This window comes from Schistocerca piceifrons, chromosome 2 (assembly GCF_021461385.2).
Source record: "Schistocerca piceifrons isolate TAMUIC-IGC-003096 chromosome 2, iqSchPice1.1, whole genome shotgun sequence".
In the NCBI taxonomy this organism is placed as follows: domain Eukaryota; kingdom Metazoa; phylum Arthropoda; class Insecta; order Orthoptera; family Acrididae; genus Schistocerca; species Schistocerca piceifrons.
The window spans coordinates 924,194,891-924,213,245 of NC_060139.1; the positions used below are offsets into that span (position 1 = coordinate 924,194,891).

Here is an 18,355-nt window from a genome sequence, read left to right on the forward strand (position 1 = left end):
AAGCTCTGAAATGGATCGGTATAATGTCACATTTGAGGAGACAGTCTGTATTTTGGAAATTACAATAATGATGGGCCATACAGTAGATGGACTCATTATTTTCTTCAAGGTAGTCTTCTCCTGAATCTGTCAGCAGATCTTCTTTTTGCTCTCCACTGAAAATGGTGCTAATCCATATACCACAAACAATACATATAATACATCATAGCCAACTTGAAACTGCATTCAGCTATTCATGCTAAGTACTGGCGTAGTCTTTAATGTTATGGCTTATAACTTACCAGGTATCCAGTTAGACCGCTGTAGTAATGAAGATTTAACAGAACGTAACAGATGTCTTTATAATTTGCAACTGGTTCCACTTCTGTGAGCCAGGAAAATACTAACCTGCAATTAAAATTAATTGATCTGGCGTTTGCAGGTATGGATCTGACGTAAGTGAAGTTTCCTAGTCCACCACAGGGGTGACAATCCCATGCCGTCTAATTTTCTAATGACCTGAAGGCATTTAAGTAGATTTTAAATGAAGTTTTTGATATCATTATCATTAGGCTGAAACGTTTATAACTGGATAACAACCAAAGATGAGCTACAAACAATAGCGCTCACTCAAGCCATTCTTTTCCTTTTCGTGTCACGAGCGAAGCCTCATTATCACAGCAATAATTACTGATGGTGAATTCATATTTACTGTGAAAGAATGACACTGTATTCCTGATGAGAAACGCAATAATTTAACCGAATACTGTAGATTAATTTCTTTCTCATCATAAATCGGAAAGAATCAGAATCTATAGGAAAGCAGCTGAACATGTAACACTGATATCGTCAGCCAGTTACTTGATGTCACTGCTGATGGTTCTTTACTTCAAATAAAAAAAATTGTGCTTAGTTACCCAATTCATTGCCATTAAAACTACAGAAAATTTAGTTGCAATAAAGCATCTCTTAAGGAAGGCAGAACATATTTCGCTCAATATCTTCCTCGTCTTACAGTGATGTATAGAAACAGCCTGTCATTGTTGAACCAGTCTCGATAATTTAATTTATTTTCACATGGTGTAGCAATTGAAACTTTTTGTTTTAAGTGTGATGGATACAAGTATCAGCGAAGCAAGCCTTATAATTAACATGTTAAATGGTCTCTTATTTAGTTTTTCTATTTCACTTCTTTATTTAGGATCATACGAAATTGTATGAGATGTTTTATTGTTGGAGACCAATTTTTCCAAAAGTAACTCATGCTCATTCTAAAGAACTGAAAACAAAGTTATTATTGACTCCTAGAAGGATTTATTAACGTATTGTTTGGAAATGAATGTATTAATTTCCATACTAACATCCTGAACAATCGTGGCTCAGATTTTTAAGCCTATAGTTAAAACAATTTTATATTTTGGATTCCTTTTGCTCTGTGTGCGGTATGTTGCACCTAAGTAGTTCTACTTTTTTCATTCCAGGTTATTAAATCGGATCCGAATTAATAGTGGTGACGTACTGAACTGCTTACATCAATGAACATACATTATGGGTTAGCAGCAACTGGGGATATAAATTTCCAGTCGTAATCGATCTACGACACCCCAGTTACAGTATGCATTGATGCTGTTATTTATCATTTCAGCTACATCAGCTAACGTCACGGTTGAACTTTCAGCTACAACTTAATAGTTGACTCTTCCTATTCCTTCCAAACGCAATAGTTACCCAGAAAGGCCATCAACTTTCGAAGGACGAATACAACGAAACTGTAATTAAATGAAGAGGGGTGATTTTAGCAGTGGAAGGGAAATTACGATCTAAAGTGCTACCGAGAATTGAGTTGTACAGTTTGCATTGAATAGTTCATCTGTCGTTTGTTAAAACCATCAGCTGATCGCGGACTGGAAACTCGATACATGCTTCTCTGAGATTTTTCCAACTTGCACGTTTCATAGGCGGACACAAAACCTCAAATCACCAGGTGGTCTTCCACACTTCCACATTACTTTCAAAGTTTGCAGATTATGGGCCTTTAAAGATGGATGTAGCTGGAAATTGAGCTACAGTTTATGTTTGTATAAAACGAAAGCCTCTAGGCATTGCATTCCTTAACCACTTTATGTGGGAAAACCTACTGCTGGTCTTACTTTGTTCAGTCTGGAATAAGGGGGGGAATGGCCATTTGCATACCTCTGTAAATTTAGTATGAATAATAACATGTTACCAACGTCTTGGTGCATGACCTTATACTGGACGCCATGTTGGTGACTTGGGTATATGTAATCCAACCGGTAAATTGCGCCAGATAAGAGGACCTATTGTTTAATGTGGAATCCGAACCATGTGTCGTTCCTGGTGAAACTCTACGTAACTGAAAGCTGAAGAGTATATTAAATTCTGACTAAAATATTCCTTGGTCCGACAGGGATTTGATCCCTTGACTTTTCGGTGTTCAGGCATGCACATTACCCCTAGCTCACCAGGTGCAATGCAGTTAATCTGTCTCTTCCTGTTCTTATAAGACCTACATGAGACATGTAAAGCATGTAGAAAGATGATAGGCTGCCGAATATATTGAACATACCACTTCTCTAAATATTAAGATTATGATTTGTCTCCCTTATTTATTTCACTTGGTATCATGTCACATTATTGTTCTAGTAAGTTATATGATGTTACTGGCTCAAAAGCTTTACAATGATGTAATTGTATTTCTGTTACGCTGACACCCAAGCATGCAGTAAATAAAATTCCACCTTGGAATAATTCCCTTTCTAGTAACGTTACTGCTTTTTGAGGAATGAACTTCATCTTAAGCCACGTGGCAGAAAAAGCTTCTAGACTTCAATTTATATTGACACGGAGGTTAGTAGGCTATTTTTTGCATTTTTGCCACAACTTTTCCCATTAAAATGCCTAAAGGTCGAGTAATCCTACAAAGCTGAAGGCAGAACGTAGAAAAATGTAAGAATATGCACGTTCTTCAGCCTTCGAATGCAACTGAATAACATAGTGGCACCAATTGTATATCTAGGAGTAACGTTGAAGGGCTATATGAAATGGAAAAATCTCATAAAGTGTGCTGATTTGAAGGTGAAAGGTCGACCTCGGTTTGTTGGGAGAAACCTAGAAAAGACATCTACAGGGTCTGGCAGAACGAGTAGTGCTGTTTGTGTCACGTACAACATCGCTCTTTTGCCAGCGCAAAATACGTATATGCCCTCAGTGTTGACGAATAACTGGCATCATTTTGTAATTATCATCTTGCGGAAGTCTGAGCTTCATGCATTCGTCACCGAGGAGTTTTTCGGTAACAGCGAGTCTCGCACCACAGTTCGACGACTCTCTCGTCGCAATTTCCATTTAAAACGACATGAAAATGTCTAGGATCATAGGGCGATTGTACAGTAGATTCTACAATTCAGGAGTAGTGCATCATCTGTAGACAAGAGGAACGACACAGCGGACCAACCAGCGCCTGGAGAAGACGTGAGAAGTGATGATGATGATGATGATGTTTGGTTTGTGGGGTGCTCAACTGCGTGGTTATCAGCGCCCGTACAATTTCCCAACCTTTGCTCAGTCCGATTTCGCCACTTTCATGAATGATGATGAAATGATGAGGACAACACAAACACCCGGTCATCTCGAGTCAGGTGAAAATTCCTGACCCCGCCGGGAATCGAACCCGGGACCTCGTGCTCGGGAAGCGAGAACGCGACCGTGAGACCACGAGCTGCGGACAAGACGCGAGAAGTACTCCTGTCAAGTCCTCACCGTTCCCCTTCCAGACGTGCCTAGGGGATAACGTCAGATCGTTCCCTGCAGCGCAACATCCGTGGTAAATGGCACTCCCACTCATACAAACTACGGATCGCACAGAAACTGAACTACAAGATAATGTTGCCCGACTAACTCTCGTTTTGAGCTTTCTACCTCTTCTACCATCCTTCTCGCAGATGCAAAATCACTTTATGGTGTTGCACTGAGAACCAAGTAAAGGGCGTGTGGGATGTCTAATGAGGGGTATTTTCTTTATTTTCAAGATGTGTGACAACAAAGTTGTCAATGTGTTTCGATGTTCTGCTCTTTTTATATCCTTCTATTCATTCCATAGGTACCCGAGTTGTGAGACTGTGTATAAAACGCATGTGCTATATATTCTAGAGTATTGAGACTTTGGGACCCCAATGTGTCAGATTAATAGAAGAGATCGAAAAAATTGGTGGATTACTTACCGGTAGGTTTGATGTGCACGCCGTTATGCTCTGTGAACACAAATTAGAATCCTTGGATGGAAGATGACATTGTTTTTGTGAAGCACTGTTGAGAAAGTATAGGCAACCTGTTCTTGCCACTGGCTACAGAATGATTCTGCTACCACCAACACACATCCGCGTAAGACCGTTAAGAACAATTAAATTGGGGCTCGTACGGAAGCAAATACGCAAACTTTTATCCATTGCTCAATTTGGGAGTGGAACGGGATGGGAATTGATCAGCAGCTGTTCAAAAGTGCCTTCTGTCATGTATTGTTTGGTGAATTGTGGACTACGTGTTTGCAGTAGACGATAGATTATCCGAATATCTATCAACCGAAGCATCGGTTGACCGAAAGGATTCCAGACAGCAATTTCAAGTTATTGCGCCATACCATTCCGCTAGCGGCTGCTTGCGGTTTGGCGGTCCAGCACTTTTCCTCTCCCTGCCAAGAATGTGCAAATACGTCCTCTACTATTCACTCGTCATCGGCGTGTGAGCTTTCAATTGTACCATCGTGTTCTAGTTCTACCGTTCACAATGGCTAATAATCATAAACGCGTTGTTCACGTAAAATAATAGGCCAACTGAAGAACGGTATTAGTGAAACAAATTTAGATAGAGAATATGGAGTTGAACGTGCCACTATATCGGATATTAACAAATAACAGGGATAACATAACAAAATTTGCAAGTCATCTAGACAGTGAAGACGGAACTTCACACAGAAAACCTTCGAAAAATGCAGAAAATCCGCATTTAAATACTGCAGTTTACTTATGGTTCACACTGGTTCATCGTAAAGCACAGTCAATTAGAGATCATTTTATTTGTGAAGAAGCGCATGACACGAATAAGAAACTAGAGGGTAAGAATGATTTTTAAGCGACTACAGACTACCTTATGTGTTTCATCTCCAGGCTCACAATTAGGAATCTGGACACTCAAGGCGAGAAAGTCGGCTGATACTGAAGCAGATGAAATTTTAAAAGAGTATTTTAAAAAAGTGATCAATAGGGAGGGCTATAAAAAAAAAAAAAAGATTTCTACAACTCAGACGAAACTAGTTTGGTCTGAAGAAAATACCAACATATCCCCAGTGTACGAGGAAGAAATGTCAGAACTTGATCATAAGTCATACAATCCTCCTATCACTGCTATAGTTTGCGAAACTACTACTCCAACGAATAGGCTACCCTTGCTGATCATAGGGATCTTAAGGAATCTGCGGTGCTTTATGGGACTGAAAAAATTGCCGGTCACCTACAAGAATCGAATGGATTCGAGGGTGGATACAAACATTTTCAAAGATTGCTATGGCACTGAATTTATTCCTGATGTCAACATACAACTGGTAATCCTCAAACGTTGTTATTTACCGCTCCAAGCCATTCGTCAAACTTTTCAATAAAGAAACAAATTTGAAAGTTTAAATTTGGTCTTTGACTCCCAAAGTTCCTCCATTCCTCCAATTGATATATCAGAGACCACTGAAAGCTTCGGTCGGTATAAGACAAAGGCACTTCTGCGTATGGTTCTGATTGGGGAAAGATGTAAAGCAAATACAATTCGTGAAAAGTACACCGAAATTATTGGGAAGGATGCTGTGTACATGACAGCAGAACCTTGCGCTACTGTGAAGGTCACATACCCTTCCAACACATGAGCTTATTACTGTAACAGAAGGCCCACTGAATAGGCAGTTTTTATCATAACTGGCTGGACCGATTACAGAATACTCAGAACGGGAAGAATGTGACCCGGAAACATTCAAGACTGGCTGGAATGTGCAGCCAATGACCCTGGTCATCAGTTACTGGCGGACGATGAAGTCATTGCTAGCGTCATCAATGACCGAGAGCCTCGAGACAACCGTACTGTAAAAGAACAGTCCAGTGATGAGATTTTTCACTTTCTTGAGCTGGCAGTTAAGTTGTTTGAGAAACGATAACAGCGTGATAATGTTAGCTGCTGTGTTTAAGACGTGTGTGAGATTCAGTGGCAAGAAAGCGTGTATCCGCTGTAAAGCATAAGTCAATTTTGGAGTTTTTTCGTAAACTGTAAGGTCATTTTAATAGGAAATGACTACATTTTATAAGCTATGTATATTATCTGTAGTACATGTGAAATGTATTCTTTCTTTCTTTCTTTCGCTTATGCCTTTTTCCCGCCGGACGCAGGGTCGGCATGGTAAATCAGATTTGGCAATGTTAGATTAAGGGTTAAGGGGTGGCCGGATGCCCTTCCTGCCGCCACCCCTTACCCCCTCCCCCCCCCCCCCCGGACAGAATTAGTGTACTCCAACTGTCTGTGACCATGGGATAATGCGAAAGTGTTCAGATGTCTGCGAGCCATGTAACTGAGGCGGGACGTGGGGACCAGCCCGGTATTCACCTAGGGGGATGTGGAAAACCGCCTAAAAACCACATCCAGGTTGGCCAGCACACCGACCCCGAGTAGACCACGAAGCAGCGCATTAGCGCTCTCGGCTAACTTGGCGGGTTTACATGTGGAATGTATGTAGTTTGGTATTTAATACAATATCTATGTCTTTATTTCATATCGCTCACTTGAAAGTGGTACACTTGTTTTTCGTAAACATTCGCTTATCCAAAAAATTGGTTATCTTAATTCCGTTCAAACTGTTCAAAATGGCTCTGAGCACTATGGGACTCAAAATCTGAGGTCATCAGTCCCCTGTAACTTAGAACTACTTAAACCTAACTAAGGACATCACATACATCCGTGCCCGAGGCAGGATTCGAACCTGCGACCGTAGCGGTCGCGCGGTTCCAGACTGAAGCGCCTAAACCGCTCGGCTACACCGGCCGGCAGATACAAACTGTTTCGGTTAATCAATGCTCTGCTGCAAATGTTGATGGAGAAGTAACCACATATTACAGTAACAACTTTTTCTGGTTGAAGATTGTATGCTACAGACTATAGAACAACAGGGCACTTCTCATTAAAGATTCGCTCACCTGAACACCACAACACGATTTTTGGCCGACTAACAGCACAAAAGCGTCTGTAACAAAATTTCGTCCCTTGACTGTTTTCGGTCCAAAATAGAAGTATAACAAAGACAATTCAGCAACACTGTAACCACATGTATAGCAAGTACATTCATTCAATATTGTATTCATGTATTGCACAGTTAATGCATATGGTAATGTACCTCAGAATACTCGTATCTAAGAGTTCGATCACAGGTCCATGTTTAATTTTTTTTTAATTTATAGTTTTAATCAGCCTAATGACGCTGTACATACCGCAGTTTCTTGAACAATACATATCAGACCTGTTTTAGTGTTCAACCTAATAATTAGCGATCAGACATTTAAGTAATAGTCTTGATCAGTAATAATAAGTTAAAATTAAGTGTTTGTCAAAGAGTGTAAATAACAAAAAGTCTTATCAACTTAGAGATATTAAGTAAACATAATACAATCAATAACGGCTGTCAGTTGTTACTTGATGATGGTGGTGATGATGATACAAATAGTAACTGTGTTAGGTAATTACTCAGTAAGACGAAAGAGGCTCACAGTGAAGTAATTGTCCGAGTGGGGCGGACATCGGAATATGTGATGCACATGCACAGCCAAACAAATGATTACAGTTTCAGAAAAGAATTGATGAATAATTGAAGAGAAAGAGCTTCACACCGGCCGGGTTGGCCGAGCAGTTCTAGGCGCTACAGAATGGAACCGCGCGACGGCTACGGTCGCAGGTTCGAATCCTGCCTCGGGCATGGGTGTGTGTGATGTCCTTAGGTTAGTTAGGTTTAAGTAGTTGTGCGTTCTAGAGGACTGATGACCTCAGAAGTTAAGTCCGATAGTGCTCAGAGCCATTTGAGCCAAAGAGCTTTACAAATTGAGCAAGTCAATAACGTGTTGGTCTACCTCTGACACATATGCAAGCAGAAATTCGGCTTGACCATTGATAGATAGAGTTGCTGGATGTCCTCGTGAGGGATATTGTGCCAAATTCTGTCCAATTGGCGCGTTATATGGTCAAATCCCAAACTGGTTGGAGGATGCTGCCCTTAACGCTTCAAAAATCCTCAATTAGGGATAGATATGGCGACCTTGCTGGCCAAGGTAGGGTTTGAAAAGCACGAAGACGAACAGTAGAAATTCTCGCCTACAGCAGGTGGGCATTATCTTGCTTGCATGTAAGCACAGGACGGCGTGTAATGAACGGCAACGAAACAGTACGTAGAATATCGTCGACGTACCGCTGCGCTTCAAGGCGCCACGGATGACAATCAAAGGCATCCTGCTCTGAAATGCGATGGCACCCCACCACTATCTGGGACGCCTCCAACCTGGAATCTCATTTAATAGAACGGAAGTGTCTTCAGTGGTGAGTACTTTTTCGAATTCAGCCCCATTAACCAGAGAAGACATGTCGGTAGACGCCCAGACAGCAGTGCGACATGCCGGCCGAAGTGGCCATGCGGTTAAAGGCGCTGCAGTCTGGAACCGCAAAACCGCTACGGTCGCAGGTTCGAATCCTGCCTCGGGCATGGATGTTTGTGATGAACTTAGGTTAGTTAGGTTTAACTAGTTCTAAGTTCTAGGGGACTAATGACCTCAGCAGTTGAGTCCCATAGTGCTCAGAGCCATTTGAATTTAGCAGTGGGACACCAAACTACTTGTCACCCCCACACGGCCCGACAACACGAGTGAGGGTCTGGGGTACTATTTCATATCGTGGCAGGTTCCCTTTGGCTGTCATCCGCTGCAACCTTACACATTGCGTAAAGTCGACGGTATTCTACGCCTGGTTTTGTTGCCCTTCATGGCAAGTCATCGTAGGGTAACATTTCAGCAAAATAATGGCCGCCTGCACACAGCGAGAGTTTCTGCTGCTTGTCTTCGTGCCAGCCAAACCCTCCCTTGGCCAGCATGGTCGCCTGTTCTCGCCCCACCTGAGAACGTTTGGAGCATTGTCGGCAGGTTTCTCCAACCATCTTGGGTTTTAATGATCTAACCTTGCAGTTGGACAAAATTTGGCTCGGTATGCCTCAGGAGGACATCCAAAAAAACCTATCACTCAATGCCACGCCAAATAACTGCTTGCATAAGGGCCAGAGGTAGACCAACTCGTTACTGACTTGCTCAATTTTGACGCTCCATTTGTTGAATAAATCAATCTACTTTTCTGATATTGTAATGATTTGTTTGTTTGTACATGTACATTCCATTTACTGATTTCCATCCCATTCGAATAATTTCTTCGTGGTGCATTTTCCGCATCCCCCTTACCCCCCCCCCCCCCCCCCCCCCCGCCCTAGGATGCTCCTGTAAACTGGCTTTATAGCCACAATGGTGACGAAATGTCCTAAAACATATAATGGACATGAAACTAGTAAGCAAGACCGTTGTTAGTAAATGATTGAACTAATAGAAGGATGGCATAGTGGTAGCCAGGTTCGAGTATCGTTGATGAGGTATCCAATACGCTTAGATGATGTAACTTGTTTGGTTGGATAAAAGAGGCAGGGAGAGTATAACTGAAGAGAAGTGTGAACAGTACTGGCAGCGAACAGGAAAGCATAGAGGTGTGCAGTACCGTGGAGGATAAAAGAGTAAACAAGATAACGCAAAACATGCTTTTACAAGTGAAATAATGGAAATACGACTTCACTTATTTCTGTGTTAGTATCAAATAACTGTATGTATTATTGTTAGTAACAAATAAGTGCATGTATTTAGTGTAACAACTCTTGTTATTGCTATACAGCTGTTAGGAAACCAGATATCATGTCACGCATCCTAGGCAATAAAAAAAAGTAAGCTATAAGGAGAATGGGTCTCTCGGTTCGAGTATTGTAATGCAAGGTGCTACCCACCGCACCAGGCGGGCAGCACAGATAAAGGCTTTTGAATGAAGATATTTGTCGTCAATGCGTTTACAGTGTTACCAGTTATCATTCTGCTACGTCCATTTTCCACATAAACACGTGACGAGTAAGAAAGCAGCGTTTTCAGAGCGTGTTTGGCTTATTATAATCTTCTGTGGGTAGCAGCTGTCCCTCAGAAAAAAATATTGCGATCTCCGCAAAGGGAGATCGTCTTCCGCTCCACCGAACAGCTAGACGTACCAGTTCAGTATCATGTTGAAGTAGCCCACAAAATATAATAGACAATCATAAGTAGCAAGAGTACGGAGTGTCATTTATCGTGAAAACTCTAAACTATTTCTCTATTCCACATTTGTCTCCCTCCAAATGAAAATTCCAAATGGCTCTCGAGTCTGACAGCTTTCAGTAACATTACATCTATGTTTCTTCTCGTGGTTTCAGGGAAGGTCAAAAACTCCTATGAATATGCTGAACATTGATTAGCTGACAGCACAATAGGATGTACAATTCTCATACAAAAAAATGGCTCTGAGCACTATGGGACTCAACTGCTGAGGTCATTAGTCCCCTAGAACTTAGAACTAGTTAAACCTAACTAACCTAAGGACATCACAAACATCCATGCCCGAGGCAGGATTCGAACCTGCGACCGTAGCGGTCTTGCGGTTCCAGACTGCAGCGCCTTTAACCGCACGGCCACTTCGGCCGGCAATTCTCATAGAGTCTTACAAACAGGTGGTAGATACCTGCTACAAAATGATGATATTACAATTGGTTTTATGTTTAAGAAACACAGCTTTTTTAATAGTTTCGACTTCTATGTTCTAAGAAATTGTCCTTAATTTCCTTATCCCTGACTACAAAGCAAATGTTGCCTTCCCGCATCCCACACAATACTCATAGTTCCGAGATAATCTTCCGCTGTTTATAGTGATATCCTCAATACTTATGACAGAAGAGAGTAAAAAGGAAAACAGAGAGAGAACTTGATACGTTGTGCAGACGTGAGGTGGTTGTTTGGAAATCACCTCAGTAAACAGTTAAGTTTTGCGAAGTACCGGACTTTGCACGTCCATTTTATATAGTTCATTTCGCAATGTTCGATCGTAAACGGTTTCAGATGGACTTGGATTCGTGGACAACAGCAATTAATAATAACAACTGATTATCATGAAGTAGACGGGACACTGATCTCTGATTCGTGTACGTTAGGATCTTTTTACGACCACTGTTCTTGTACCATATTACATGTTTGGAAATGCTACACATAATAGAACAAAACCACACACACAAATATATAGGGTGAGTACCGTAAGACTTAATACACCTTTTGTTCCATGAATGCTTACACATATCGAAAGGTCGCGGTTTTTGGCAAATGTTAGAGCGTCGAGAGGGCACCTATTCTGTTGTCTGATTAATGTGTTTTAGCGCTGGTAACAACGGAGATACTGAAGCAAGTACTTTTTCTTAAGTGGAACCCTGTACTTTTTATAACTGCATTCGACAGCTCTTGTGAAGACACAGAGATATAGCATTTGTTAATGTTGATGTTGAAATCTGTCGGGGAGAAATTCCAGATGTTTCCTAGAATTTGAAAGCACCATGGCCGTAATCGGTGTTAGCGGAACAAAAACAGCCAAGCGGAGCTTTCGTGCTGCACTGTATCAGAATGTCAACATATTTTCCTGTTTACTTGTCTGTATTACAGGCCGCTCATTTCTACTTCAACTTTCGTTCCGTGCAGACACGTACACCAATGAGGAGAAGTTGGATATACTATTTTTATACAGCGAATGCTAGACAAATGCCTTAAAAATAATACAGCAGTATAAAGCTATCTATCAGGATTTTCAATTCTGAAGCGCCAAGCAGCTGCAAGAATTATTAAGACGCTAGAGTGGACAGGTTGCCTGAACGTCAAAAAGAGTACAAGAAAGAAGACTGCAGCTGACAGAGAACACGAATAAGCTGTTCTAGCTGTGACACTAGTGAATCCGCACAGTGGTACGAGATATATTGCCAAGGAATGTGGAATCAGCCAGACGAGCGTCATTCGACAGACTACCCGTCGCTTAATCAGGCAATGGACGAACATGATTTCCAATGTCGTACACATTTTCGTCGGTTTGTCCTTTAGCAAACGAGAGACGACACTACGTTTATACAGTGTATGCACTTTACCAAAGAAGCAATATTTACTATCGGCGCTGATGTAAATTTACGTGTGCTCTTTACCAAAGAAGCAACATTTACCACCCACGCTGATGTAAATTTGCATAGCACGGCATTACTGGGCAGCTGAAAATCCACACTAGCTTCGTCAGGCGCAACATCAACGACCGTAGAGCTTAAACGCATGGTGCAACATCATAGGAAATAACGCTGTGGGATCTTATTTCACCGTAGGCGTTCTTAATGGACATCCGTAAGCATACTTTCTTTAGAATATTCTGCCGGTTCTTCTAGAAGAAGTACCGCTGGGTATTCGGCAGTGTGTGTGTCTGCAACACGATGGTTGTCCAGCTCACTCCTCCAAACACTGAATGAGAACTTTCCTGAAAGTTGGGTAGGAAGAAATAATGTCAAATAGCGTGCGAGGCCCGTTACATGACTCTTCTTGATTTCTTTCTTTCGGGAGCCTGAAGAATGCAGCCTATGATACCCCATCTACGTCGGACGATATGTGTCGTCGAATCGCCAGTGCATGCTCTACCATATCATCCACAATAATTACATCTGTTCATCGTCCTTTCGAACGTCAACACTTTGAACACATGCTTCAAAGTAGGATGAGGTTAGTTTTTAGAAGATAAAATTTATTATATATGGTTTGTGTGGCTACCAAATCATTGTTAGCAAGTTGTGTATTTCATTTACGTATGCACGAAACTGCACTGAACTGTCAGATAAGCCGACAGCGTGTATTGCACGCAACTAATAACGCTGTCATAGGCGCTTACATTTCGTCAAGATGATCATTTATTTTTCGTTGTACAACTGGTCACCAAAGTGTTTTTACTAAAATATTTATTCAACTAATGTACCCCATGTGATATAATTTACAGTAGTGTAGGTAGGGAAAGTCATCCTAGAGCATGTGTTTTACCTCTAAAATGCAAACAGCCACGCACAGGGAAAGACAGTTCAAATCTTCCTTTTAAGATTTAGTTGTTTAATAGAATAGTTGCTTTTTGCAGCGTATATGACTTTTTTTATTTTTGAAGACTGAACAGTTGATTTCTCCTTTTCAACCAACGTAAATCTGAAAGGATACACAAATGTGAAATAGTTTTCCTAAGTCCTTTGTAATACTCTAGATCATAGCCTATGTCATATTTCTATGCATAATTTACAAAGGTAAACCTGCATCTATGTCGCAAGTTGGCTGAAGGAGAAATAAGGCTTTATCCTTTAGCCCAGGCTTACCATACGGTTTTGAACTACGCAGCCTGGTCGGAGAAGCCTGATTCGCAATGTTTGCCCCGCAAATACCGTTTCCGGCCAACGCCCTCTCAAATTCTGGGACTTTTCTCAAATTTCTGTACGACAAGTTACAATGTCAACATTACCAACGGCTACGCCACTAATTTTCTCCTCAGGAGCTGTCAATGGAGTTATAAAAAGTTTAAAATTGCATTAAAAATGAACTTACTTCTGTATATCAGTTGATACCAGCGTTAAAAACATTAACCAAAACCATACGTGCCCTCCTCGCTCTAACATTTGCCGAAAACCGCGTTTAGCAAAATAAAGGGGTGTTACATCTTACTTGACTCACACTGTTTACCAACGCTCAAATAATACCACAAACATTTGTAAAGTGTGTAAACTATGAATAACCGTTGAGATATTGTTTTAAAGACATCTAGGAATCAAACTCACCTTCCTGTATGATTCTTATTAGCACTCCTCCTGTTCGTGTGGCTAGTACGAGATGGTTACATTCTAGGTTTCGTACAAACATCTGAACAAAATTAGTGCCGTGATGTGTGCATTGAAATTAAGTGTTGTTAAATAATTATGATAATCAGTGTTTATTACTTCATAAATTAATAATGATTTTGAATTGTTTGACGCATTCCACCTGCATTACGATCATTCCACTTGGGATCTGTGGAAGGTACATTAGCAAACTCGTATGTGTTTTTCTTTGCAAATATTTATTGTGTATTCTTGTACTTCTGACATGTTATACATGCTGAAGGATCTCCTCACTATGGATCAACTGGAAGGAAACGTATATCTAATCTAAGATCTCTACTTCTTACCTTAATAACATGAACAACAAAGAGATTGTTTTATTCAATTTTATCATGACCGATTCTCCTAACATCGACTTTTAAATACTTTTGCAGCTTATTGTGAGAGTGAGCAACGAGATAATCGGGACGTTGTTCATTTGGCGATGTTATTGCTTAACCACCACTGTAGCAGCCTTAAATGTGCATCGCATGGTCAATAATAGCACCTGCACTTATTCTGAATTTATCGTACAAGTCCTATAACCTATAAAGAATCACTTCATTGCAAAGGCCATAAAAGCAAGGAGATACGGATTCATGGTCTTGTCTCTCACTGTTAGCAAGGACTCAGTGATCACTAATTACGCCAATGTCTGCATTAGCTTACGTCATTGAGATAATTCCACCCTCTTGGTAGTAATCAAATGCAACGAATCTTTTATACTCTGACTGAAGATAAAGAGGAATTACACAAACCGTTCCTTGTAGATATATTGGACAGTCGATACGGTGACACCCGCAACTCAGGAAACTTTATGGACGATGTGGTCATGGCCATGCTCAACCATGGTGGCTCCTATCTGATATTCTGTCTTGTCCACATGTCTACCCATTACACTGCTCGTACAACCGACTATAAATCACACACACAAATACACACAAACTGACTGCCATGGCATACGCTGATGGGCCAAAACATCATGAGCACCTACTTAAATCATGTTGGTCCTCTTCCGAAACGCAATGCAGCAGCCATTCCGCGTGCAACGGATTTAGGATAGGTTTCCATAGTTTTGTGGCATCAGATGCATACGCACAGGTCACACACTTCCAGTAATTTAGAGGTGACTGCTCCGTGGACTCGAAGTTGGTGCCAGATATTGTCCCTGTTCGGTTTCACCGGATTCAGGTATCACGAATTTGATGGCCAAGATATCAACGTCAGTTCACTGTCGCGCTGCTCAACCACTCCAGTACGATTCTAGCTTTCTGACAGAGGCAGTTATCCTGCTGGAAGATGCCATCGCAGTTGAGGGGACCTCAAGCGTAAGGGGCTTACAGGTGGTCTCTAATAATGTTCATGTAGCCAACAGCTGTCATGGTGCCTTCGATTACTACCGCAGGTCCAATGGAAGCCCAGATGAATATCCCCCATAACATAATTATGCTCACACAGACTTGCGCCCTTGGCGTGCTGCATGTTTCGAGTATCTGTTCACCTGGATGACGGAGTATCTGGACATGACCATCGGCCTGGGTTACAAATAAAAGGGGTTCATCCTACCGGGCAACACGATTCCATTGGCATGATGTCCAATTTCGATGATCCCATGCCCAGTGTAATCGGACGGTGTGCTTCAAAACACACGTGCTTGCACCAACACTGTACGCTGTCATCAGACCTGCCACGATTCGTCGCCTATCCTGCCTTAGAGAGTGGGCAAGCCTCCGATTCCTATATTCTGTGATGAGGTATTGACGTCCAATTTCTTGTCGCTTACTCGTGGTTTCAGCATTCTTCGATCATTTTCCATAGACGCCCACGACAGTAGCACGCGAGCAGCCGACCGCCTTCGCCGTTTCCGAGATTCTCACTCCCAGGCACTGAGCTACAGCAGTCTGGCTTTTCTGAAGGTCACCTGTCGAGAGATTCCCTTATCTGACCCACTTATCATCACTATAATGATTCCCCATTCGTGTCTGCTCCGCTCATATACTTCTCTCACTGCATCACCAGGCAGAATACAACCTCGAGTTGGGCAGTGATCATTATGTTTTGGCTCGTAAGTGTATGTAAGCAGCAGAAGTTACAAGGCTGCTAAGTACATTCATCATCTATGAGAGCTTGAAAGCTACCTGTGTACTCTCTAAGGGGATAACGAAAATTTCTTCCACAGAGATTCTGCATTATTTAGTAAGATTTATACTTGTTCACTGTATAGGTGTGAGCTGTCCCAAGATGACAACGTAAGTTACAACAATGGCTAATGCAGACACTAGCAGGTGACGGTCGACTGTAAAGAACCCAGCAGCTGAGAAACGCAGTCGTGGGCCATGTATGACGAATGGCAAGAAACTCTCCAGTTCAGCACATCGGCCCTCAGACGTCACAGAAGCCGACAACAGGAGTTCGCCAGTAGTCGTTGCTGCGTGCTCCACCGCCGTACAAGACAACGCCAATGTGGTGAGTCGCAGCCAGTGCGACCCGAGAAACATCAGTGAATTGCAGACAGAGGGGCTGAGTGGCAACTTCCGAGCCCACTGAGGCCGCAGCTGTATCAGTAGCACTTCGTAGGCGCTGCAAGTGGAACACCACACCGACTGCGCCACGCTGGCCGCCACAGGTGCTCCAAAGTGGTTCTGCAGATGTTTTGCTCCTCGGCACAGTGACGTGTAGGCTTCCAATAGCTGGCGAAGTCTGCATGGGGATGTCAGCTGGGAAGCCGCTTCCCGAGACAGAGGCGTCAGGCGCACTGGAACTGCTTCTTGAAGACGGGCATTCAGAGAGCAGAATCTCATCCACATCTCTAGTTCCAGCACAGCGAACTGGAGAGTCAGCATATAGTCGAAGAACAGTGAGAATATGACTTCCAGGTAATCAAAGAAACCATTCGAGTTTTGATCTATAGTGGCGAGCACGGCAACAAGAACTGTCAGATGGACAACTAAGAGAAACGTTCCCATCATCTTGGCGTTTTCTGTGTTCTTCGGTATCATGAGCTCATCAGCATGCTTCAGTTCTTTACTATATCGCCGTAGCTCTTGGGCTCCTGTCACGATGCATATCATCATCGTCAACAGTATTTTCAAAGACGATAGCATATCTGTGATGATGTAAGTGAGTGTTATGAGCTCTGAAATGGTACGATATAGCGTTACATTAGAGTAAATATTTCCAAACGTCTCGACAAGTATTACTAGGAACCAGAAGACAGATACAGTCATTAATTTCTTGCACAAAGTCTTCTCCCTCTTTTTGCAGCAGTTCTTATATGTACTTGCTTTAGGTAATGGCGCGAGCCCAAACATCCACCACAATCTCCATAAGGGTTGGGAGCCGACACGGAACTCCATCATCATATCCTTGTGAAGTACCAGTTCGGCATTAAATTCTTAATGTTAAACGAAATCTTGCTAGTATTAATGTCAAATTTCGGCATTAGCATCAGGATATCTGCAGCACGTCGTCACTATTCGGAAACTGTGCTGCTGTCTGAGAACCAGGAATGCGTTACTACGTATTTCGAATCAATAGCAGGTCGTGTTTGTATGTATGTCGCTAACGTGGGTGTACAAATTCCCGCTCAGCTGTTGACGTGACAGCCTGGCACAATCTCATTTCTGGACGGCCTGCTGACGTCTAAGGTGAATTTCAAATGAAGCTTTTCAATTTCTGCAGCACTTAGCTGATACATTTATCAATCAATGTCACGTCAGCACTACTGAACAATAGATCCATGCAACTCACAACTATGTTAGCAACATTTTATAACCTACCGCGACCCATCTTTGTTTTATTAGTAAATTCCTTCAATTTATTGTTGACAGCAAGTTACTTATGTAAAGTGGCAACACCTAAAGGCTACCATAAATGACAATCATTTGAAGAACTTCTTTTATTTCATTTTCCCTTTTTATATCGCAAAGAGATAGAAACTGCAGAAATCCTGCCAGTAGCATATCTAGTAATGTAAGATGGAAGTTATTCACCTGGCTTAAGTTAATTCGCTTTATTATGTGTTAAATTGATTCTTATTTTTTAAAATATTTTGTTTTATTTCTTTACTAACGTTAGCAGTGGTTGTTGTTAACGTGATGTACTTTCTTATTTTTGAGTCAACAGTCTTCTGACTGGTATGATGCGGCCCACCACAAATTCCTCTCCTATGCCAACCTCTTCATCGCAGAGTGACACTTGCAAACTACGTCCTCAGATATTTTCTGGACGCATTCCAATCTTTGTCTTCCTCCACAGTTTTTGCCCGCTACAGCTCCC

General features: G+C 41.9%; 1 protein-coding gene across 1 annotated transcript; it reads right to left on the reverse strand.

Annotated features, from left to right (window-relative positions):
* Window positions 1–16,290: 16,290 nt before the first annotated feature.
* On the reverse strand, window positions 16,291–17,151 carry LOC124775990. The gene has a single exon (XM_047250831.1). It carries the CDS (start codon window positions 17,149–17,151, stop codon window positions 16,291–16,293), a length of 861 nt encoding a protein of 286 aa, XP_047106787.1.
* Between the last annotated feature and the right edge of the window lie 1,204 nt (window positions 17,152–18,355).

Excerpts from the sequence above, each read along its gene's own strand:
- LOC124775990 (XM_047250831.1), bottom strand. The coding sequence starts at position 17,151 with ATGATGATATGCATCGTGACAGGAGCCCAAGAGCTACGGCGATATAGT.